The sequence below is a fragment of the Lagopus leucura genome, unplaced genomic scaffold (assembly GCF_019238085.1).
Source record: "Lagopus leucura isolate 7727_CA_CO unplaced genomic scaffold, USGS_WTPT01 Super-Scaffold_100157, whole genome shotgun sequence".
NCBI lineage: Eukaryota > Metazoa > Chordata > Aves > Galliformes > Phasianidae > Lagopus > Lagopus leucura.
The window spans coordinates 16423904-16448948 of record NW_024962334.1 but is presented as its reverse complement, the minus strand read 5'-3'; the positions used below and the strand labels follow the sequence as shown (position 1 = coordinate 16448948).

At 37.0% G+C, this 25045-nt stretch overlaps 1 protein-coding gene across 5 annotated transcripts in view; it reads right to left on the bottom strand.

Annotated features, from left to right (window-relative positions):
- Positions 1-25045, bottom strand: part of SATB1 (SATB homeobox 1) — an 89761-nt gene that overhangs the window by 35619 nt on the left and 29097 nt on the right. For all 5 annotated transcript variants that reach the window (XM_042888944.1, XM_042888943.1, XM_042888942.1 and 2 more), the window contains 2 exons: positions 8600-8711; positions 5719-6173 (listed from right to left, as the gene is read on the bottom strand). In XM_042888944.1, the coding sequence (XP_042744878.1) occupies positions 5719-6173; positions 8600-8711 (567 nt within the window). The remainder of the gene's footprint in view (positions 1-5718; positions 6174-8599; positions 8712-25045) is intronic.

The following is a 25045-nucleotide window of genomic DNA, read 5'->3' as shown; positions in this document are numbered from 1 at the left end:
AGATAACGGTGTAGTACAAGGCATAGAGAATGTCTTACAGTACAGTATGCCTTCTCCAAATATTACTTTGTTCCTACTGCTTCATCTTTTTGAGCACCAAATTTCACCTAGAGAAAGTTAGATGAAAAGCAAAATGGGAAGATCCTAGAAAGAATACCCTCATATCTTCCCATTCATTCTAAAAGGCTTGAAACAGTTTGCTAAGCTGCAAGTCTTGGTGTTGTCTCCTGATACTGAACCTCAGGTTGCATAATACGCCGATGCTACTTGGTTATAGGAAAAGTCAGAGGTAGAGTTCTCTTCACTCTTCCTCCCTGTTATTCTTTCACACTGGAAATGTATTTTCTTAAGATGCTACCAGGAGCCATTGAAAAAAGAAAGTTTACACGTTATCACAAGTATAATTCATTACTAATTGCACAAAAATGTTCAATAAATATTATCAGTGCTTTCAAAAGCTAATTATGAATTCTTTAAAAGTGGAGATAAACGAAAGTGTCTGCCAATATGAACAAAAACACTGCCTGTCTGGCCCCCAGTTTGTCTCCACTTTGAACATAATCACTGATTCAAATAGATTTTATCAGCCTTGTAGAACTTCAAAGCTCCAGAAGAAAAATGCAATTTGCCAAAATCCTCCCCAAAATATGTAGAACATCCTTGAACGCTATCTGCCTTCATTGCAGGGTGCTTAAGACCCATGTCCAGGTGGAGGATTATTTGCAGGCTCCACCCACAAGCCTGGATCTCTGCCAAATAAGTTATAAGCAGACACATTTATCTATGTCGCTTAGTAGCAAGGAGAGCTGTCATGATAGTGTAATAGCACCTTTTTACCTTTTATTCAATAGTGATATGGATAGTGTGCTTTTTCTTAAATTACAGTACGAAGAATTATATGAATACAGTGGCAATTTCTGTTATACTTAAGCAGGCAAATTTCTCTCTACCACATAATTTACAGAACTCAAATTCAATAAAACATTACATGATGGTCCATTACTGTTATCAATTTTGAATAATCCATCTTCATTTTTCATTTTACTGGAAAATAAAGTGTGCCAAAGACAAAGTGGAAGAAAAAAAAAAGTGCCTGAGAAGGGGGTTGGTGTAAACTTGGATGTTGTTTTAAAATTACATGGAGCCATTTACTGCATCCAAGTATTCTCCACTGAAATAGCTGTTGCCCAGAACTAGTATGGGCACAGTTTTAAATACACTGAAGTTTTTACACAGGAGAAGATGCATTATCTATTAACAAAATGCAATATATCCTGGCAGCTAATATTTTAAACAAGTATGGGGGTGAAGGAAAAAGGAGGAGGATAGAAAGGTATCTGTCACAAACACTGAGAACTACTCAGAAAACCTTGAGATGAAAAACTGTCACTTGTGGGAAGAGGAAAAATTACAATAGTCAGACATGGCAAACGTGGCAGAAAGCACTCCTCCACTTTTCACCAAGCTGGAGATGGAAGTCACTCACCTCTGTACAGCAGAACCTGAGCTCGTGCAGCAAATGTTATGGTTGAAAGCGTACACAAACAAAGACAGGTAACTCAGCGTTACAGTTCCAACCACAACCATGATTAACAGCTCCTCACTGGCACAGCATGGAGATGTCACCCTGCTGTGCACCAGTTTAAGTTATGCTTCCAAGTCAAATGCCACACACACTGGTGGGAACCAAGGCTTTTCACTCCCTACCTCATGTTTGAATTTACTAATGCACTGCAGATATGGGAAAGGAGTTTGTTTACTTGTATGGGATTCTGGAGGTGGTTTGAAGGAACAAATGCTGATGTTCTTCTCCAGCTCTTGTAAGGGGACTTAAGCATAGTGAAGAGCCTCCAGTTTAATGGAAACCATGTAGAGGCAGACTGAGTCAGTGTTCTGCAGGGAGACTGGCACACAGCACTATCTGTTGATGCCTCTTGCCAAATGCCACCCGGACCAGCAGGCTGACCACAAAATGCCAGCAAAGATCCTGGGAAAAAGTTGAACCATGCAGTGCATTGCCATCACATGGGAAATACACTAAATTTATTAATTGTGCTGAATGTTAACTGAAATATAACTTACTGAAACTGACTGAATTTACAGCTCAGTTTACCAAAATCACCCTAGCAAATTGAGAGACCGGTGAGCACATTTGGTAGCCAAGGTTGAAGCAAACTTGGGTCTGCTTGCACAGATCCTGACTCAACAAACTTTTCCATAGTGTACTACAAAGGGGCACTAACAGGATTCAGTCTGTTTCTCTGCAATCAGTGAGCCGGAATAGCAACTGCTGAAGGACAAATAAAACTTCAGAGCCCACTGTGCACTGAAGCCTTCCTAGCAGGACTGCTGTGGGATTTCTTGCAGGGAGAGGTGCTCCAGCCTCCAAAGCTACTTCTGCTCCTTACAATTGTGCCATTGTGCATGTATGGTGCTTGCAAGTTACAGCTTTCTGGATTTCCCTTTGATTAAACTTGCAAGGAACATTCCTGAGAACTGCACAGTTTTGAAACTTCCATGTTGAAAGTAAGGGCAGGGGGAAAATTATCCAAGAAGAGATTAAGAACGCCCTTTCAATTTTCTTAGGTGTGGCTGAGCTTTTTTCACCACATAAACAGATGATCATTAAAAAACAATCTAGTCCTCAGAGATAATTTAATCTAATTATTTCCTTCAGGCTGGGCACAAGCAGAGATATTTCTAGGTAACATTTTCCCCCACAAATAAAAAAATCTGGAAAATGTTGGCCAAATGTTGAATTACGATGCTAAGTTGGTAGAACTCCCTTCCCCCCATGTCTCCAAAAATCAGAATTTCTGTAGTTGTACTGTCAAGTGCAAGTGTGTAAAACAAGTGGCACACCAGCATCTTCAGCCAATTCAAATGAAGTCCATTTTTAATGCCAAAACACTAAGCTAATTTACTCTGAATTTATAATTGACTTCCTTCAGTAGCTTTTACACTGAAAGCAAATCTTTCCACTCATTTGAGAACATATCTAGACATCATTTTTTTTCTACTTCTTTTGTTTGTGCAGAACCCCTATGGTCTTCTGCCTTCAACAACCAACAATACAGTTCCTGGACATGGCTCAAATATGCTTATGGCAATATAAAAAATGTCAGTGGTATTTTGAGTTAGCTTTTTCTCTTAGAATACAGATTAATTTAAAATAAAAATTTAAATTCATTTAATTTTAATTCATTAAAATGAATTAAATGAATTTTCACTTGCTCTAGCAAAAAAAAAAAGAAAAAAAAAGAAAAAAAAAGTCAGAAGATATTGTATCAATGTTAGATTGAAGAAGAAAAATAACTTCTAAATAGCAGGAGTTAATAAATGCTGCCTAAACTTTAGTTAAATGTGATGAATCCTTGAATAAAGTGTGACAAATTCTGAAGCACAGCAACCAGAACAAATTTAAATGTTTTTATGGAAGAAACACAGGTACATATACCTGTACTTACTCAACTGTTACTAAGGGTACAATGACAACTTTCAATTTTGCGAAGATGAAGTGTGCCTATAGCAAACTCATCTGTGTTTCAGTGAGGCTTCACTCGCGTATGAAAAGTAGAGCTTATTTCTTCACAATACTGAGGCCAATGTTGCCTTGGCTCCTAGTATTTTTCCTTTCTATTCCCTTTGTTGGCCACAATAAATAGTAAATACTACAGATAGTTACGTAGCTAGCTGCAAATACTAATTTGATTAGCTAACACAATTTGTAGGATATGGGGATACTACTCTGTGTTCTTTCAAGTTTATTTGGTTGAATATTGCCAAAATATATTACATATATATATATTTCATATCTTTTGTTCTTTTCACTGGATTTTTTTTCAGTGTTCATGTTTGAATTTCCTCCTAGTTTTGGGTCACTTTGAGTATATTTTTACCAAGCTGGTTAACTACAATGTCTTTAGAAGAATAAAACTTTAAGAAAATGTTGTTACTAAGAATAACATTGTTAGTAAAAAAAATGTCTAATAATTGGAAATCAGTATTTTCACTAGAAATCTGGCTCTACTGCTGCATTCCTCCCATCTCTAGAGCATCTTTGTAAGGCATGTCATATAAATTCAAGGTCCAGTCAGAATCAATTGTTCTTGTACTTTAGATAACAACTACTGTTTATGAATGATAAACGAAAAACAGTATGAAAAGTGAGCTGACAAAAACTGAACAAATGGCTTCAGAAGAGGGAGTTGGGACAAAATAAACTGCTTTTAGGCAAGTCTGAGAAAGCAATAAACAATAAGTTATTTATTTTCCCAATTATTTGCTCGTGGTTTTGCTCAGGTAAGATGGCAGCTGCAAGCCACAGTAACTTGAAGCAACTATTAGTATTTCAATACCTTGCATTATCTATAGATAAAATATTACATGCTGCATTAAAGAAATCTCTGTTACTTATTCTTAGATACAATAACTGATGCTGCCTGAACCCAACCTAGATAAGTTGCACGAGTTCATGTGTTCCATGAAATCTGGTCCTGAAAACCTCCTCTGTAGTTAAGAGGAAAGACACATGGACACACACACAGCTCTACAGATAATTCACCCTATGACTGCATTTCTTTTAGCTGAAGGAGGATATAAAAAAATTAATCTTTCTCAAAATGATTACAAATGACATGCTGATTCAAATCTGGTACTAGTGCATATGAAACAGTTTTTATTCTCCAAGTGAGAAACATCAACATTTCAAAAGAATTGCAAATTATATATTTTTAATATACTCAATAATGAGCAAATACTCAAGCCCTAAGTTTAAAAACGTGGAATTCAAAGCAAACTTATGTACATTTAGAAAAACATCTATTTCTTATAAAGAAATTCTATTTTATTTTCTGTTAAAAAACAGACTTTAAAAAATTTAAGATCTTATTAGTTACTCTGAGTATACTGACATTTCTTCCATAACTTCTGCTTGATTAAATTCCACGCAACATGGCATTAAGTTAAATTCATAGAGTAGAATAAATTATAACAGGGTTAGCTTCTAAAACAGGTGTAAAAAATAACACATTTTAGTGTTGCTTATCAGCTTTGCTAGGGCTAATTTTTTCTGCACTGATGAGCTGCAGTATATGCTCTGACGTGGACATTGGCAATCTCAGAAACTACAAACTGCAAAAACACATGAAAGAACAGAGGACCTAAAAATAAAGCTTTCTTTTTTTTTTTTTTTTTTTTAATTAAGTCTTTTCAGAAAGTTCCTAAGAGTCACATTATGAAGACCTTCACCAAAAAATGACAGAAATAAATGCAAACAAGAATGAAAGACTATCTCAGAGAGATACCTGGGAGAGAAGATAGTTTTTCAGCGCATGCATGTGGTCAGTACTGGCATACCTTCACAACACAAGGGCAATCTGTTGGGTGACTTTGTGTACGGTTCTGCAAAGAGCTGTTCATTTCCTTTCCAGGGAAGATGGAGAGGAACCAAGACATCTCTAAGAACAGTGTGTATTCCCACAGCTTTTATTTCCACAAGCCTATCACCCTGGATTTCTGTACGATATCAACATGGACACTGGTCCTGCAAGGAAGTGTGGTTCCTTGACAGGAGCTAAATGGCAAAATAGAAGTGAGGACAGGCACTTAAAAGGTGATAATTACTAAATATATGAATTAATAAGGAGAGAAAGAGAGGGAGAGAGGGAAAGAAGGGTTCTCCTAGATTTAAAAGAATAAGAAAAAAAAGGTACTGACCTGAGTTCGGTTAAAAGCCACACGTGCAAATACTGCCTGTGAGATTCCTGCTCGTTTCAGTTCATCACGGACCCACTGGTAGATTTCGGAAGACACCTCTGTGTTTGTTGAGACCTGCTGCTCCAACGGCTTGTTCATGGATCTACTGACAGGAGGAGGGTGGTTCAAGTACTGTTGGTTTAAGGACTGCTGGGCTAGAAGTCTGTTCACTGCATACTGCTGGTTCAGCAACTGGGCCATTACCAGCTGCTGATTTACCAGCTGAGGGCTAATGGGAGTAGATACAAGTCCAGGGTGCAGGTTTGGAAGTGGGGTCCGAACTGATGGTTGACTACCATGAGAAAGCTGAACGGGGGATGGAGGCTGTTCGGCTGTGTTCCCTGGGACCGGCTGCTGACCGAAGTTGACATGGTTGGCACCTTGCTGGGATAGTTCAGAAAGACTATCCATCTCAACTATGATGGAAAAGAAACATTGAAAAAGCCAACATAAGACTGAATATCACAGATTTCATTCTCCTTGCAAGATGTGCTAACAAAAGTAAATAAAGATAAAATAGCATATTCAGGGTTGAGCTTACAGTATTCTCCAGCCTAGACTGGCAGGTCTATTACAACATCCTGCTATTTGCCTTCAAAATTAATCTAAAAAATAATGGTGTAGTGGATCTTAAAAAGAAAAACAAACGCAAAGAACAACTAACTGTCCATCACTGACACTAAGTCCTTGGAGGAACCAGCAGAACATCAGACCAAAATAACGTGTTTGAAAACACGCATGTGGCAAAATCACTGCCAGAGAGCTTTGCAAATATGCAATGCACCAATTGCTAACCAAACCATGAGTTGGTGGTTGCAGAGGACATTCCCATAGTGATTGATGTAGGGTGCTTCAGAGATGGCAGCAAACAACCAGGAAGAGGGCAAATACAGGAAACTTCTCTGTATGCTGCAGAAGATGCAAGCAAAATAGTAACTGTGCAGGAGTAAGGAGGGCTGTAACTGGAAAGCCCATCCAGCGCAAAGAGAAGCCTCATTGACTGTGTTACTCTTGTGGAGTCCCTGCCCCCACATCTGCAGCTCCCAGACACAGGAAATCTGTAACAAGCAGCGTGGGGTGTGGACCTCCCTATGCTCTGCTAATTTCTAGATGCTGCATCAACTGTATTGGACTGCTAGGAACTAGTATAATTTATGTAAATTACACAGATGGGCTGCTTTATCTTGCAACCACGTATGCATGGTTTTTTTTCAGTGACTTGCAACGAGGTTGTTTTTTTTTCCTTATATTAACTCATCTGCCTTGACACGCCCTCCTTTTTAATTAACAACACAGTTTTTTAAACTTCATGAGTTCTTCCAGTTTGCCTCTTGTGCATGATAAGAAGATATAGAATAACTCCAGGTTAATGTAAATGAGTCACATTTTTACCAGTATGTCAATTCCAAAGATTTAGCAATGCTGGTCTGGAAATAGCTTTAAGAAAACACTTTATTTTAAAAAATCTAGTATCTTCATGGAGGTGATGTAGCTATTTTTTCTTATACTAGTAAAATCTATTTAACAAGAATAGTCAATATGTGTGCTTTTTATAGTGATTACAATCTCAACCAATAGGTATTCAGAAAAGATCACCCCTTTCTCCATGAGAATAATAACTGGAAGAAGACATTAGCACTTGGACTCCCACTCACAGCCCTTCATCCTCTGCTGTCCTATGCAGGAATGTACAAACACATCTTTCCCATGTGCTGGTTTCAATGCCCTCAAATAAAGGGACTATGAAATTGTCTTGACAGGCCAAGTAAGGAGCATTTTGCAGGGTATGCCCCACATTCATGGGCTCCTCAGCAGAACTACTCGTACAATGGAGATGGATGCTGTGGAAAGGTCTCCTTCCATGCAGGAGCTCTACAAACATGGATCATCTGAAACCACATGCAGTCTCACCACCATAAACCCTTAGTACTGCCCTGTGTTGTACATAATATACAAACTAGGTGAAGGAAAGAAGCCACCTATTCTTACCAGCAGAAAGTAGAGATCAAACCTATGTGAGCCATTCTCTTGGAACAGCAATTCAAGCAATTATCACAAAAGTGATTCATGGTCATCATTACAGCCTTAAGCTATAAAAGGCGAGGAACTCATTTTTGGTAGATGAACGATTTTGCTTCAAATACTAAAAGCTAAGTCAATCTCAATATCTGGTTCAAATTGAGATCCCATTTCTTCATTCTACTGAAAGTTACACAGAAATTTTCGGACATAAAGTATTCAAAATTATGTTAACAGGTTTAAGAAATAGTTTTAAAAATGGACAATACAGGAAAATAAAAGTTATTATGGAGTTCATATGTCTCAGTGGCAGATTTTCGTCTCCAGTAATTCATCAAGTTTAGTAAAACAAGCAAACAATTGTCACTACTACTTGCTAAAATGAATTGAAATCGGTCCTAAACTCATAAAATTACAGCATTCTTCTTGGAATGCAATGCTAGTTACAGAAACCTTCTTCTTTACACATACATTAACCAGAGCAAGAAAAAAAATACATACATTAGAAAAAATCAGCACATTACAGTTCCAAGAACAGTTTTTTAAACAATTATTTTGGGCTGTAGAAGATCTCTAGATTTACAGAATGACAGCTTTGCATCTCTGGCAACCCAATTCAGTGTGGTTGTTTCAATAGCAAATATTTATTTAAATGAATTCTTACACTATATATGTACTTTCTACATCTACTCATCAAAAGCATCCTAAACTTATCATAAAGGGACCTGGCTTCTTGTATGACTGTGACAGACCTCAATGTGACGCGGAACTGCATGTATCCACCATTACAGCAATTTTTTTTTTTTTTTTTTTTTTTGCTTACCCATCATATCTTTTGCCTTCTTGAAATGTTTATACCACCTTCCAAATTCCTGACATTTTGCTGCTGAGACATTTGCATAGTAAGTGCTGTTCACAATGGAAGAAATCATACTCTGTGTGAAAAGGGGAGAAGAAAAAAAATAAATCTGTAATACAGAGCAGTACAAGTCAAAGCACAAGTAATTTCAATTGTTGAAACCATTACATTTTTATAGTTTGAGAATTATATTGCATTCTGATTCTGTTGTCCAAAGCTTTTTAAAAATTCATTAATTGAATATAAAACCAAACCAAGGTATATTATAAATGAGAACAAAAAAAAGCAGACGTACTAAAGGAAGAACAAAGTTATCGACCAAGAAACATCAGGCTGTAGGATGGGCTCAGGATGGAAGATGCTAATCATGAAAATGCCTTTTGTTTGTTCTAGTTCTGCTTTTAAATTTGATTGATGTTTCACATACCAACACAAGTTTATAAGCATACAGATACTATACTAACTCCAGAAATGCAAGCAGTAACCCCAATAAATGCATTCCCTTTGTAACAATTACACAGAATAGAATCTGGAAAATCATAGGACCAAAATTTATCTGAATGAGTTATTAGCAGGGTGGTAAAACAAAATGCTTTCTAGAAGAATAAAATATGTATGCCACAACCCAAAACAATTCTGGACTTGCTTTTGCAAAATGGTATTTCAAATGATTCACAGAAAAATGAAAAATTCTTATTGTCGTGTCTAATTTCCTAAGTGGATATTAGCCATAAAATATATGAAAGGATGATAGGGATCTTTTTTTCCTCAAAGGTTCCTAAGATATCAGATAATTACAGTGAGAAATTTACCTTCTGCGCAGCTTTAACCAATTTTTAAACAGTGAAATTTACAATGTCTAAAACTTCCAGTTCTCATACATTCCTTTACAAAATCAATTAAGAAAAGGCCTTAACAAATGAGGCACTGTTTCAACATGAAAATTACATTCAGTATATGATATATGAACAGCAAAATTAACAAATGTAATTTCAATAGCCTGAACTTTGTCAGCCTTCATATTTCTATAAGGAAAGTAGTTACTTTTAGCTTAACTACAAGAATTGTCCAGCATATTGAGAAAACAATGACATTCAAGAAGACAAAGCTCTGATTATTATGTTTCTTTGCTCATCAGCATGTAACATTTAGCTGTATTTCTGCTGTCGTAAAATCAATGTACAGTATGAACTCTTTGTTACAAAAACTGCAACAAACACTGGAAGAAATAGTTCAGAGAAAAAATGCCATAAACATTACCGTAACTCTTCTCTTACAAGGCTAGTTCAGCTTCTAAGTAAAAGTATCTCAATTATTGATCACAGTGAAGTTGATTATAACCATTTGATTTCTAACACAATACTCAGTAACGTGCTATTTGTGGAGTCTCAGAACTGCTAGAGTGGGGCGGTGTAACTGATGCCAAATGTGGATACCCTCTACTCATCAGGCAGCTATTTTAGTGTTTCTCTGAATCACTAAAATTCTTACCATTCCTTGATATTAATCTGCCATTTCTGAAATTAACTATAAGCCCTTTGACAGCGGCATAAAAGGAGATTGAAATCTTAATAGAATTTAGCCTGAATGACCCGAACTGAGCTCAGTTAAACCCAATTTCAATTTTCAACATAATAGCAATATCATTAATGTCTAATACTTACAAAAGTATTGTTTAAAGTATTTTACAGATTTTACCACTTTAAACATGGGCCCATGATACATAAGGTGTGACTGAAAACATCCTGTGAATCTGAATTCTATGACAAATTCTACAAATGCACCATTACTGTACATGCCAAACCTGTAGATCTGCTTGTATAAAATGAGGAGCTGCAAATGCAATAGGCCACTTTCTCATATGAGATTAAGCACATTTTATGGATGCCATTTAGATTTTAAGGTGGTTTTATTTTACTTTGGCCACTTAAGATGTCTTCTCCTGCTCAAGTAATTTTGGTAAGTATGAAAAAGTGTAGATTGATAACAATTCAGTAAATTACCAATTATCAGTGGATCTAGGATTTCCTATGTCTCACTTCCATGTCATTTTCCAAAAAAGATATGACAATGAAACGGTTGTCTCTAACATCCTCTGCTTCTTCAGAAATAAATTTAATGCAGTTAATTCATTTTATAATCAAACAGGGGACTAGTCTGTTTAAACAACACTATTAGGAATTTTGCCTTTTCTGACAGAGTGAGAGACTATATAATGGTCTAATAATATATAATATATATAATATAATGGTCTAACTACATAATGGCTAATAATGGGATTTTACTCCATACTTTCTAAGATTTAAAAAAAAAAAAAAAAAAAAAAAAGCCATAGACATTATCTTCATGTTTTAAAATGAAAATTATTCTCCTTTTTCTTTGAGAACACTCACACAAAACTTTCAAGTGATATTACCTACGCTAAGAATCCTCATCAGAAGGAATCAATGATTTATTTACTAATTCACTGAAGGCAAAATTTTACAATCCAGATAAAATATTATTACCTTGTTAACTCAGAAAATAACTTGACAACATTGAATTTCATTGTTTCTATTCTTTATTTATTATCTTGTCATCAAAGCTGCTGTTAAGTCAGTGCAAAGAGATGTACTTTGCCGTAGAAATTCCTGTATAATTCCTACTGCCGTATAATATCTATATATTTCAAGAGCAGTTTATATATATATAGATGCCCAATATGCTTAGGACTTAAAACTGAGTATCAAACCCTCTGAGTTAGTGGTATTCAGAGATACACACTCTAGACTATAGGCATACTGACATTTTCCTTATTTGCCTGGTCTTTACATATGAGGAGCTCTCAGTGTCTAGTCTTACGCTTATTAATGATCAAAGTAAGAATGGCTGTAATTGCAACACATATTAAGGTACTGTTGCACATAGTTATTCCTTATCTGCGAGACACAGAGGCAGACACTTTCCATGTACAAGGATGACGAATATAAACACATCATACAAATATCAGGCGCATTCGAACGCTTTACATTCATCAGTCAATCTCATTTCTTTTTCACACATCGCCAAAAAAAATGATTGAAGGCAAAACCTGGTCACAGCTCCTCAGTCTTAACACATCTCCCAGAAGTTTACCCTTGAAAGCAAGTTGCAAGACTTCAAGATCACAAATTTCCCTCTCTTGCTCATTCTGTCCCCCCCCCCAGACACTGAGCTTTCAGTCCTACTCTGAGAATCAGAAGATCTAGTCTGAAATGGTGCCACCTTCACAGAAATCCCACTATTCTGGAATGATACCATCTGTTGCAGCCCAAGTGCTCTTTTTTTAGCCAAATAAGTTAATTATAATTAGGCATCCAACAACTATGTGGAGGTAGAGGTAGAATTCGTCACAAAGTTCAAGCTGAGGTTTGTTTCATGTAGCTTGAACCAAATCCCATTCTCTCAGGGTTATTAAATATCAGAGATTTGAAAAAAAGGCACCATAATTCCTTAGATAAACTGGTGAAAGACATTACCTTTCAAGCAGGATTCTTTTCCTACACCCCCCAAATAAGAACTGATGAGACAGCAGTATCAAACGCCTTTGGTGCTGTGTCAAAAGCTAAGGGAAGGAGCATCCCACATGGCAGGGGAAGGACCTGAGTATTCCTAGCTGGCTGGTCACCTCAGCCAGTGGTGTGGGTGCTAAAAGGAGGCACTTCACAGACATTTCCTCCAGCACTGCTCTCCGACCAGGTGAAGCATTGTTCGATCACCACTAACAGTATACTGTTGTCCTTTTTGCAAACCAACAAAAACAATGTTAATCAGGTTAATTCAATCATCTAAACCAAAACTGTTCATGCTTTTCTGCCAAATCAACCAACCACAGCAAAATCTGTTATCAGTGATTGCTCAGCTTCCAGTCAAAAAAGCTTTTAACCCCCACAGTCCCAAAACTTCCCCTAAATAACCTTAAAATTGTTTTTATATGGGCAGAATGAGGTTGTTTTCATGCCTCATGAAGGGGCAGTTGGGCTGCAGTATTTACACATAACAAATACGTACTGACAGGCTTAGCTGTGAGAAAGAGCAGTTTCCTAAAACAACTCGGCTGAATTAGATATTGGGGATTCCTTTGCAAATGAAGCACTCCCCTCAGAAGAAGCGTCATAACCCAAACTTATTTAGGCCTTTCAGGTTGTTTAACTAGGAAAAAAATCCAAGCTTTTTTGCTACACATTCACTGGTGTTTAAAGCTTCAAGCCTGCTCAGTGGAAGGGGCAAGGGCTGCAACAACTTATTTACACAATTATCTAAATACGATTAAACAGCTGATGGACAAATATTAAACTGGAAAATGTATAGTCATTTCAGCTTAATGTAATCCTCTTTCTGTAAACACCCAAGATGATTTTTTTTCAACCAGAACAGTCCTGACATCTCATAAGCCTAAGGGTGAATAGCAAGAGATTGTTTTTGATAGTTATAAATATTCAAAAGACATGCAGACCATCTGCTTTCATAATACAGGTAAAGCAAGACTGAAATGGTGACTGCTGTATAAAAATGGTTCTTTTAACAAAGTCTTCCTCTCCTCGAAAACTATAAAGACAGATGTCAAAAACTGTTTACACAGGGTAATCAGGAGCGTGCAAAATGTAATATTCCTTTTACACACAGTGCTTGCTAAAGAGATTTTTTTTCTTTTTCTTCCCATCTGTGTGTTGCAACACATTTCTACAAGTTAAAAACATTTTTTCAAACAGAGATCTCATGAATACCCAAAAACATGCTATCTGGTTTCTGAATGCTAATTAATTTCAACTAAGGAATCTGATTTTTTTTTTCTGTAGGAAGGAATGCATGCTTCTGAAATGGAGCACTTCAACAATAACAGCCACTGAAAACAGAACACCCCGCAAGTTTAATTTTGCACTAGTTTGACACTGGCTATTTTCACAACTGTTTTGCATTCAAACCCGCATCTGCTAAATCTGGCTATAAGACACAAGCAGCTATTCTCCTGCTTTTCAAAGGGGATTTTATTTATGTTTTACTATTTATCAAGATTTCAGTATAAAGCTTTGTAACATCATAACGGTTTTGTCAAGTGATAAGTAGAAGGTACCTTGTCTTCCTAGCAGAATATGAACAGTGCTGCCCATAAACCATACAGTCAATTTTCAGAGCTGAAACGCTAATCTTGACAGTAACCTTTTAATATATTATATTAATGGCAGAGAGCCGTTAAGCACCTTTTTTTATAATTCTCAATAAAATGAACATTTACTGAACAATCTGTCAAACTACTGGCTCAATTTTTGAAAGCCAAACTTTTAAGGCTTTATCCTATTTTCTCTACCATAAATCCTTCCCTTTACATCAGCAGGACAGCATGTTCCAGTCCTGCAACCCTAACATGCCTTAAAAAAAAAAAGGAAAAAAAAAAAAAGAAAGAAAAAGGAAAGACATTATGAGTCTTTGTCCCTACACCTAGTTTGAATAGTGATAAAGTTGCAGAGCAGAACTTCAAGATTTGGGTGGGAGGAGTGATAAAATGATTAAAGGATAGAGGAACTTTGGTTCCCCAATTTTAGCTCGTATTACTGTTTTTTTGTTTGTTTTGTTTGTTGGTTGTTTTCTTTTTGTTTGTTTGTTGTTGTTGTTTTACATAGAAATTGAAACATCAGTGTTAAAGCTGAACTCCGAGGAGTCTTTCCTTCTCACGAGACTTCACATTAGCATTCTTCTGATGAGACTGAACACTCAAACACCAATTGGATAACATAAGATCATCCCCAAATGAAAGATTTTAGCCTGTCTGAGCCTCTGCCTGTCCACATACTGCAAAAACCCAACCAGGGCAAAACATTGTTCCTATGCTCTACTACGGCACAGAACCATCACCTGCCCCCTCTAGTAAAACCAGACCTGTAGTTCAGAAACATGCAGCCACTAGCTGCGGTTTAGACAAGGAATCACAAAATAGGCAGCTTAATTGCAGATGAAGAAAAATGTTAAATTTGCTGGTCCTTTACCTTGAACCCCCTTACTTGTTAAAGTAATGCAAAGAAATTTGTTGGCTTAAGCTCTATAAACATGTAGAATAAGGAAAAAAAATAACACAGATGGACAGAGCAGAAAAAAAAACTTTTGTTTGTGCCTTTGGCATTGCACTTGGATGGCTATCTGACCTCTATACTGCTGCCAGGGTCAGGAGAATTAAGGATCTGCATAGCAAATGCTGGTCATATAAGTTAAAAACTGCCTAAAGGTGTATTTCAAATGACGACAAAAGCTTTCCTTCCAATATACAAGCATTTTTTTCCTTCTTTCTCCTGTCTTTATATAGTATAAATGATTTCCTCCTCCTTTTCTGTCTCCTTATGTGGCCTTTAAGAATTCTAAAAGTACACTTGAATATAAACATACAGCTGCATTAAATGTGATGAAGGAAGATTACAAAACGAAGATTCTGAATAAACCATATGTATATAAATATGCCCCCCCCCCCCCAAAAGATTTTGAAATACAGAGATGAGGATTCAGCATCTGAAAGAACTGATCCTTGCATTACCGTTAGCCATTTGGTAAAATAAATTTCTAGTTGTTGCAACATGACCAAGCAGCTTTCTCCCAATATTTTCTGAGCATCTCCCACAGATGGATATAAATAAAACTCAAACAAGAAACTGCTTCCAAAGATACTACTCTTACACTTTGGATAAAACCTTAAGAAAGAGAAAGACAGGTAGGTGGGAAATGTTAATTCAGTTCAGAATTGACTTTTTACCTGCTTTACAAGCTGCATGTCATAGTGTCCTACACTTAAAAAAAAAAAAAAAAAGGAAAAAGTCATAAAGTTGTAACCTCCTCCTGTAAAAGATGAGGAGATGTAAGGCCTTTTAGTCTTCACCGTCAGATGTCCAACATGAATCTTTATAAGCATCCTGATTTTTATTGCCCACCTTGTAAATGCTAAGTACTTAGTAGTAAAAATATGGATAAAACTTAAAATGTAAAATAATCAAAATTTAATAAGTTAATTCTTGGTTTAATTCACTGAATGAAAATATCCCTGTGCTTTGTGGGGTGTATTATTATACCCTAAGATTTTGATTCAGTGGTGTCTGCAGGAAAAGCTCTGAAGCCAGAGAGTTCCATGGGTAAAGCAAGCGCTACCCATTTTAGTCAGGAATCCGAATGAAATACTTGTAGGAAATAACTAGATTCCTTTGTACCTGGCTGTTTTTACTTAAACTGTGAATGCACATTTTCAAGTGCCTGTCCATGTTACTCCCAGTTTGATGCCCATCATCTTGGGGTACAGAGGCAGATTTTCTGCCAGATGAAGCTAACTCCACGAAGCTTCAACCATGGAGAGTGCTTTGAGTCCATGGGACCAGAATTGAGCTACTCCAGGGTAAGCTTCAACCCTCCTCCCCAGCCCTGGAATATGATGACAGAGACCTTTCCCTCAAGCATTTTCCTCTCCCAGCTGCTGCTTCTGCACTACAGTGGCACAGTGCAACATGGACAAAGCAAATCAGCATTTCCCATACAAGAAAGAAGGCTGGGATAGGTGGGATCTTGGAGATTATGGATTAATCCGGTGGAAAACTGAAGTAAGTTGCACCTTCCATCTCCCTCTCAAGTGGATTGCTTTTATTTCTAACAAATCTCTTTTAACCAGGTCAGAACCAAACTGCTTCTGACTTGTTTCCTATCTGGAGAAGACAATCCTAATGCACATGCTTCCAATTGCTATTCTAATGCAAATGTTTTGTGTGGCAGGTGACATTTTAGATCTTTTAATGCATTAAACACAGCTTTCAGCACACAGAATATTTCCACAAAAAACAAATCATACATTTTCCTGATAGAGATGCAGATAATCTCTCTATCTTCAATGAACCACAATGGTGATTTTCCACTACAGTTTTTGTAAAACCCTGTTCAAAATTGCCTAGCATCAGCCACCATGTTATGGAAGATTTCCTTGCTGGGAAATAGGACATGATTTTCAGCAAGTCTCTTCTCGGATTCCACTGTTCTGCTAGGCAAAGCATCAGATGTCTGGCATGAAGTTGAGCCCTAAGGCATAATGTCCAGACAAGAAGTCATCAGACTCAGTAGCACTAACAGTTGTCTTGCTCAATTTCTTTTGGTGTTTAGGATAAGTCTTTTCTTTGATCTCTTTTCCTTTTCCTACAGAAGATTTTGCAGATTTTTAAAGCCAAAAGGGACAATTCTGAGCATCTATTTGGACTCCACATAAAAACAGACCCTATAAGTTCATTCAGCAATTACTGAATTCAGCTAAGTTACCTGTGGCTGAGTTAGAGTAAACATCAGATAACGATCTGAAAACTTCTTGTGCTGAATCTTTCACCACATCCCATAATAATCTGTTTTACTTTTTTTTTTTTTTAAATGCATGACTAGCTTTTAGTTTGCACTTTATTGATTTCAGCTCCCAGCTTCTCTTATGCCTTTGATTGCTTAAATGCCCCTCTAGTGCCAAATGCAACATCCCCTGCCTATCTTTTGTTTAAAGGAGTGTCAGATTTATCGTTTCAGGCTGCGTGTCACTTTATGAGCCACCTGTATTTCTGATTGTTCTTAATCCTACAGACTCCAGTTCTTGAGGATACATGTTAAAAATACATGATCAAACTTTGTTGCTCTGGGAGAAAAAAGAAAAACAAAGAAAAAAAAAAAAAAAAAAGAATTACCGAGAAAAAAAGGAGTTATAGCACGAAATTTGCTATGGATTCTTATCTTCTGCTTGGTAAAATCATATGCAGGTGATACTTTAAGCAGCTGTGCTAGAGAAGGTACTAGTTTATCCTCTGCATTGTTGCTTTTCACTGACAAGAGTTTGTGAAAAGTCTAGATGCTCTGAAGAGTACATAAAAATATGCAAAGCTTGATAATCTTGAAAGAGAAATGTTCCAGTTAGCTTCTGTGTGGAACAGGCACGTGCACTTTGAGGTTCCATTCATTCAAAAATTATCCTAGATAAGGTTTTGCACACAAATCTCCTTACCAAATGTGCAGAATTGGGCACACAGCTTTAAAAGCCTGGGGACATACTAGCTGGCAAGTATGTTATAGTGGGATTTTATTGGGATACACACAGAAATACAAAATCCTACAATGCTGAGAGAGTACAGATATACTGATTTAAACACACACATATGCACACACACGAGGTAAATTAAAGAACTGAAATCTCTACATCTAGAAGGGACAAAAACACTGATGTCCTTCACTGTATCATAGTTTTTCACCATCAAAAATTCCATCCTTCTCTATGGTAGCTTGCTGAAAAGTAATAAATCCCTTGGAAAGATGGCAAAAGCAGGAATAGGTTTGACTTTATTGCAGTTCCTCTGCCTCCTAGCACATTGGTAATCACAATATGATTCACAATCTTATTTCACAAACTTACAAAGAACTGCAACTCTCAGTGTAGGAAATCTCTGTACTTAGAAAAATAAATAAATAATAACCTAGAAAAGCAAAGAGATATGAATATGTGAGGAAAGTCTTTGAGAGCTTTTCATGTGCTCCCATTCCTGAGGAAGAGAATTCTTTCTTTTTGACTCGGTTATTCCAGTCCTGGAGTGAGGCAGGTCTGAGGCTGCTGCTGTCCTGAAAAACCTGTCCTCTGATAACTGCTGCAAGGCACCAGGGGAACCTGATACTGTTTGTGCTGTTCTTGCAGTGTCCAAGGAAAGGGAGACAAAAGCCTCCCTTGCCTTAGGTTTTCCTAAATTATTATTAATTAAAAAGAGAAGAAAGGCGGGGGGAGGGGGGGAGGGCGAGGGAAATGAAGCAAGCTTTGAGAGCTTTGCTCAGGGTCTTTTTGAGAAACGTCTCTTTGCTTTGCTTCTGTGTTGTGATTAGAGCCAAGAACTGCATGAGTCTGCTCTAATAAATTGAGAGGTGCTCACCCCTTGGTACTACCTCTCAATAAGTGGGTCCTGCTTTACTCTCATTTCTGTCTGCTACCAGAGCATTACAAATTCAAGTAGTTTTCTCCAGATGGATCTTTATGCCTACACCGTGTGCCCTGATGCAGGCATACCTCAGCTTTAAATCTGCTGACAGCAAAGTTCCAGCACCTACAGAATTTGCTCAGCTTTTGGGTAGGTTTTATAACCACACTGATATCCGTGCCTCCCACCACCACTAGTAATAACTGAACCAGTTGGGGAAGGTCTCTGCAAACGCATCACAGCAGTGATTAAGATGTAGACATACGTATCTACTTGCCCCTTAAATAGAAGGCTTAATTGGTGATGTGGATAGCCGTTTCCTAATGGACAGAAATTAAACTCCATTTAATTCCTGAGCAGACACTTCCAAGGCACAAGGTTTACCACACATTTGGAGCGGGGAGAGGGGGGAGGAAGGAACGAGCTGCACGCACGACTCTCCCTACCTCTGACAATCACCAAGGAAAAGCAACATGAGGACCAGAATGGCATAAGTGTGGCAGGTGTGAATTGACCTGCACTGGCAAAGCTGTGAGCTGGGAAACTTGCAAATCACATGGTTGTGCAATACTTGGCTCCAGTCAGCGCTATCATGTTTTTATAAAAAAAATAAAAAAATCTTAAAGACATGTACATCAAGTTAAGGGATTAACTGTCAAGTGACATTACTGAAACAGAGACAATATATTTCTTTATTGTTAATGAAATTCAGTTAAAAGTGAAGGAAGTGATAAAGAAAGTACTGTATTGTAATGTATTTTACATAAGAACGTAATATAGAAAGGGAAATGCAATTAAATCTTAATGTGGACTTTTTTATTTTTAGTTTATCATCTGGTTTACATTTTGAGCCCCTTTGCAGCAGTAAATTATGCTGGCATTTCTTAGGGAATAGCTGCCATGTTAATTTAGTTTAATAAAATAACTGACAGAGAAAAGGGGAAAAAGAAGCAAGAAGAGACAGTACCCCCCCCACACACATACTTCTCCTTATCTTTAACTATGTATTCAAATGCTTTCTATATGAATTGTCCGTGGTCCAACTCCAGCACCATGTAATAATACAATACATTACAACACAGTACAATACAATCTTGGATTTCTGTAGCGCCCTTCATACAAGCATCCCAGGGTGCTTTACAATCATTATGAGTTAAAATTAAAACTGAAGCACATACAATTCCTAATAGAATCATTTTAAAAATGCTAAACAGAACAAATAACTTTTAAGTCTAGATTTAAAAGTCCCAACAGCCAGAGCTTTCCTTACTTCAATTGGCAATGAGTTCCGAAGCTAGGGAGCAAAGTGACTAAAGGCTCTCTCATGTTATGTTAAAGGATCTCTCATGTTGTTTATACTTGTGCAGTACTCTGCAGCCAACAATTTGCCAATAGGAAGAACAAAAAGACTTATTTGCAATCTTGCTTTAAAAAGCATTGGAAGAGTGGCTTGTTAACCCTCTAATAAACTTATGGAAAGAAAATCAGGGTTTGCACTTGGCCATGACTTCATTAAGCAGCATGAATGAATGAATACAGAATTTTGTTTTATGTATATATATATACATAATAAAATAAGAACACCACAGCAAATATTTATGATGAAAGTTATTCTATATAGCATTCTCCAGATCACCAAGAGTGAAAGCAGAAGCTGAGTAGGGCTCAATCAACAATGCGTGCCACTTACAGAAGAAAAAAAATGATCTGAAGAAAACACTTTGTGTTCCTTTTTTGTTGTCACTTCCCTAAAACTTAATGACCATATGATACAGACAACTGCTTATGTGATGCAGTTTGCAAAATTGCCGAACTATAACATCAAGTCTGCACATGAAGTGGGAAAGATTGTCACAGAATTTTTATTCCCTTAAAAAAAGCATGACTTTTGTACTTTGTCCACATGAAAACTTAGTCCTCCATACAGCTGACTCAAGGGGAAAAAATAAAATGATGAAATCAACACTAGTCCCATCTCAATACTGGACTTCTCCTTTTCAGGAGCAGAAACACATGACCTCATGACTGCACAGTCAGTAGTAAGATTGACACGTTACAGAGTTCTCTGCACTCAGAAACTGCACTTGCTTGAGAAGCATTAAGTGCTGATCTCATAATTGTTTTGAAAAGGGACTTTAACGTTTTCAGCGTTGCTAAACTGAATGAAGAGGCAGAAAGAATATATGTTTTAGGTAGCTGCTACCTAAACAATCTGATTGATACAACTACAAAAACAAGAGCATTTGGATGTATTTAAAGAACGGCAATCAAAGATCAAAAGATTAAGCAATATGACTTTTAAACTCAACTCACTGTCCTCAACAGAAACACAACACTAGTGAGGTCAACAAAGAGCACATGAAGTGTATCTATCAGATAGAGAGAAGTTATTTTTAAGATTGCATGCAAAAAGAAGAGTTGAGTGTCCCGAGAAAATCTTTAAAATCAGTATACCTCTAAGGTTCACCTTGTGGGCTTCCAGCACCATAAAACCAAATCCCGCTACTTGGTCTCATGGAGGAGCTGCAATGGAGCAGCCATGCAAGGCCAGCATCATGATCGAAGCCCATTCTCCCCCATCCCATAAGTAACAGACTGTATCTCACTCCAAATGCCCATCCTATCAGGATGACTAAAAATCCTGGGCACAAATTTTAATAGTTAATTGAAAACGTTGTAAAAACCTCAATACCTCATCAACTGAAAGAAACATCAGAGGGAATGCTCTTGAGCATCTGGGGGTGGGTTGGAAAGGACCTGCCTGCCAAGACCTGAGCCCAGGCCCTCAAGGATTTACTTCCCCGAAATAATTAATGACATCTTCAAAACCTAAAGTACAGTAACTTCTAAAGTAGAAAAAGGAGCTACATTCCTTACTGAGGTTATTAATTACTAGGTAGGGGAAAGGGGGGAGGAGTGCAGGCAGAAGGAGGAGATGAAGAGAGGAAAGAAGGGAAGTACAAGCAGCAAAAAGCCGAAGTACTTGGTCTCAGGTCTAGGCAGGCAAAATTGAAAGGGGAGGGCAGAAACCACCTTTCAGTTTTGTGAAGAAAGAAATAAAAAATGCTCACAAAGCATATAGATTTTGGCAATTCTCAATAGCTCATTCCTTGGTTATTTATAGGTCTGGAAATTTTAATTTTAGTAACAGCAACTTTTTTGGTTTGTGATGGGGGCGGATGTTCAGATTGTTAGAAAAGCAGCCAGGAAAGGTGAGAGGATTTCCATATCTCTATCATGCTGCTTGTTTGCTTTGACCGCCAGGTACACTCAGATCAGGTAAACTGAGAAACACCGATGTTGCGAGCAAGATTTCTTCCTGGCATGCCTGCCAGATCACATAAAGCCTGCATGATATCTGCATAAAACAGCATGCAAATTCAGGGCAGGATATCAGAACAAAGAGCAAGGTATGTGATATATATCGTGCCCATGTCATATGTCTGCAATCATTCACTACAGGATGGAATTTTGCTCAAAATGCAGTCAAGATGTCTATATTTATCACAAGTGCAGAACTATTCAGACTTCAGTATCATACCAGTACTTGTTCTGTGGGTGCACGCATTTTACAGAATATATCCCTCCCTGATCATTTACTGCAGAATTATGTAAAAGACACTGGGGGGGGAGAGGGGAAAATGATTACAACACATAAACATTTTCAAAATAAAGAATAAAACTATATGTATAAATTACTGTGCACATAGGTATCACAGACTTTGGATATATTCCACGGAAATATTCATGTCTCCAACTATATTAAAAATATTTATCTATGAGATTTTACTATACATCAGTCCTGGAATTTCTCTTCCATAATGTATTGGCTATTGTTGCCTTGAGAGTTAGGCTAGGTATGGGGAGTTTCAAAGGACGCGCAAGATAGAAGAAAAAAAGAAAAGCAAAAAATGAACTTTGTGTTTTGGAACGTTATGAGGGAAGACTAGTATACCTTCCCTCACAAGTACTTTTACAGCATTTTGATAAAACAAAGAAGTGAAAATCTGAAACCTGTTAGCAATACTGACAGCAATCATCCTGAAAATCTTTTTGTAGAAAAAAAAAGGAGTAAGATAATATCAGTTGAAAAGTCAATGTCATTTGATCACAGCCATATTCTAAAACGCGCTACCCAAATACTAATTAATCTCTACAATCTCTTGTTTGGTAGATGAATTGTTATCTCCCTCCTTTGGAAAGGTGACAGGAACTCAAGATAAGGGGTACATCTAAATCTTCAAAATCACACCAAAAGCAAGTTTGTTCCAGAATTATCCAATTAACTTCCAATTTTTTGTGTGCATGCGTGTATATATGTGAACACATACACACATAAAGAGAAAGAAAGATAAGTCAGTAAAAAAAATAATGAACCCAAAAAAACCCTTATTAATAACAGCATAGACAGGATCTGTAGTATTTCAGTTATTTTAGCTGTAGTAGTAATAGGAGACTTCAGCTCCAAAACCCAAAATGGAGCAAAACTGTGAAAAGTTCAAAAATATTAGAACTAAAGCTGAACAGAGAGATGGTAGGAGTATCATTAAATAAGTGCAACATGCCTAATCACATAAGAGCAGCTCCAAAAAGACTGAGGTAGAACACAGCTTCACTGTAAGGGGCCAAAAATAAAAATTGACGGTAGAACAACTTCTGTATAACTCTTTAGAGGCTAGAGAACAAAAACAAGAGGGATACAAGATCTTAGCCACTCATGAGATGTACAGGTTTAATGGGATGCATAAGATGGCCTGAAACAGAGCCCTGGATTAAATTCCAAGTTGCCTTTCCCCTTCAAAAGAGATCTGGAAAGGAAGCAGAAACAAAGCTAGCCATGCATATCAAACACAGGAAGTCTTTCACTCAGCACTAGCATGTGCTGGTAGTCTTTAGCAAAAAAATCTATAAATCTGAGGAAAAGCAGCAAAACACACTGCAGCACATAATCCAGAAAAGATTCAGCTTTTCTATGACAAATCTGTAGCACTTTTCTACTTTGTTTTCCCCCCCAAAAAATAAATAAAATAAAATAAGTCTCCTGACTTATGCTCTCAATTTTACGGCAGCTGAGAGCTGTGCATTTGCTTCAGCCTTTCTCAAGGACTCCAATTCAAGTCAATGGGAATTTCCTATCATGTGGGCTCCTATAGCAAGTGGTAAACATGGCCATCACAGGGTGGTCATGGCAGCCTCAGAATGAAACAGCTGAAGTAACTTCAATGGAGCCTGTCTATTCAGCGCTCCTAATGGAAGAGTCATAGTGGTATTTTACTGAGGAAGGCATGAAGTGTTTATATCTATACGTCCCAAGGTTTTAGTGTAACATGAAAAAAAATGGGGAAAAAAAAAATTAAAAAAAAAATCACTCAAGTAGAATTTGGCTTTAAGCTTTCTAGAGGTTTCCTTGTTGCTGTGTATTCAAGACATTTAATATGTCTGTGCTAGAAAAATTTGCTCAAAATTTTTGTACTTCATAGATTATCAATATTCTACATAAAAAGGGCAATTTTCTAATATAAAAATGCAAGGTGAATTAAGAAAACAAAAGTTCTAAGTGAGAATGGTGACTTTGTCTTTCATGCTTAAACTGGGCTCCGCAAATGCCACGCAATGAGCACACCAGCTTACATACTCTCCAACAAACCCATTCATACCTACACAAAACGAGGTACTGCTAATGACAGTGACAGAAAATGATAACTAATCTCATTTCTACTTTGAGTCATTTTTCTGTGGTTAATAAATTATATCCATAACAGTGTTAATAACTTATGGTACAGTGCCATTGCACTAGTTTGCATTTGTGATGAAGCACTTCATATGGCATTATCTATGCCCATGTACACATGAGGAGAGACCACTAGTCTTCTCTTACAAGAATCTAATGCTGGCATTTTGACAAATCCTCTAAGAACTCACTGCCCTCCACCTTGTGCTTCTCACCTCTGATAGAGCAGCACAGAACTGCGGGCAATTCACAAACTTGAATACATTTAATAAAACAGGCACTTTTAAACCTGCCTTTGTAGGAAAAATATACAATTAGTTATTGGTTAGGAAAATACAGGAAACATTCACATCAATTTAGTCATCTGAAAAAGACACTGTTGGACCACATCTTCCTGCAAGCTCCCAGAGAGAAACAGGAAGATTTAGATCAACTGATGGACTTTTGACCAAGCATTTATTCTAAAAAAATAATAATAATAATAATAATAATTAAGACAAAATAAATGTATTTTAATTTAATGTGACAGATCTTTAAAGAAATGGACTACCAAAAAAAAAAAAAAAAAAAAAAAAAAAAAAACAACAACTTAAATTCCTAAGAAATCCAACCACTGCAGCACCAGTAGAGATAAACAGATAATAAAAATACTAACCATGCTTCAAACAGCAGAAAAAAAAAAAAAAAAAAAAAAAAAAAAAAAAAAAAAAA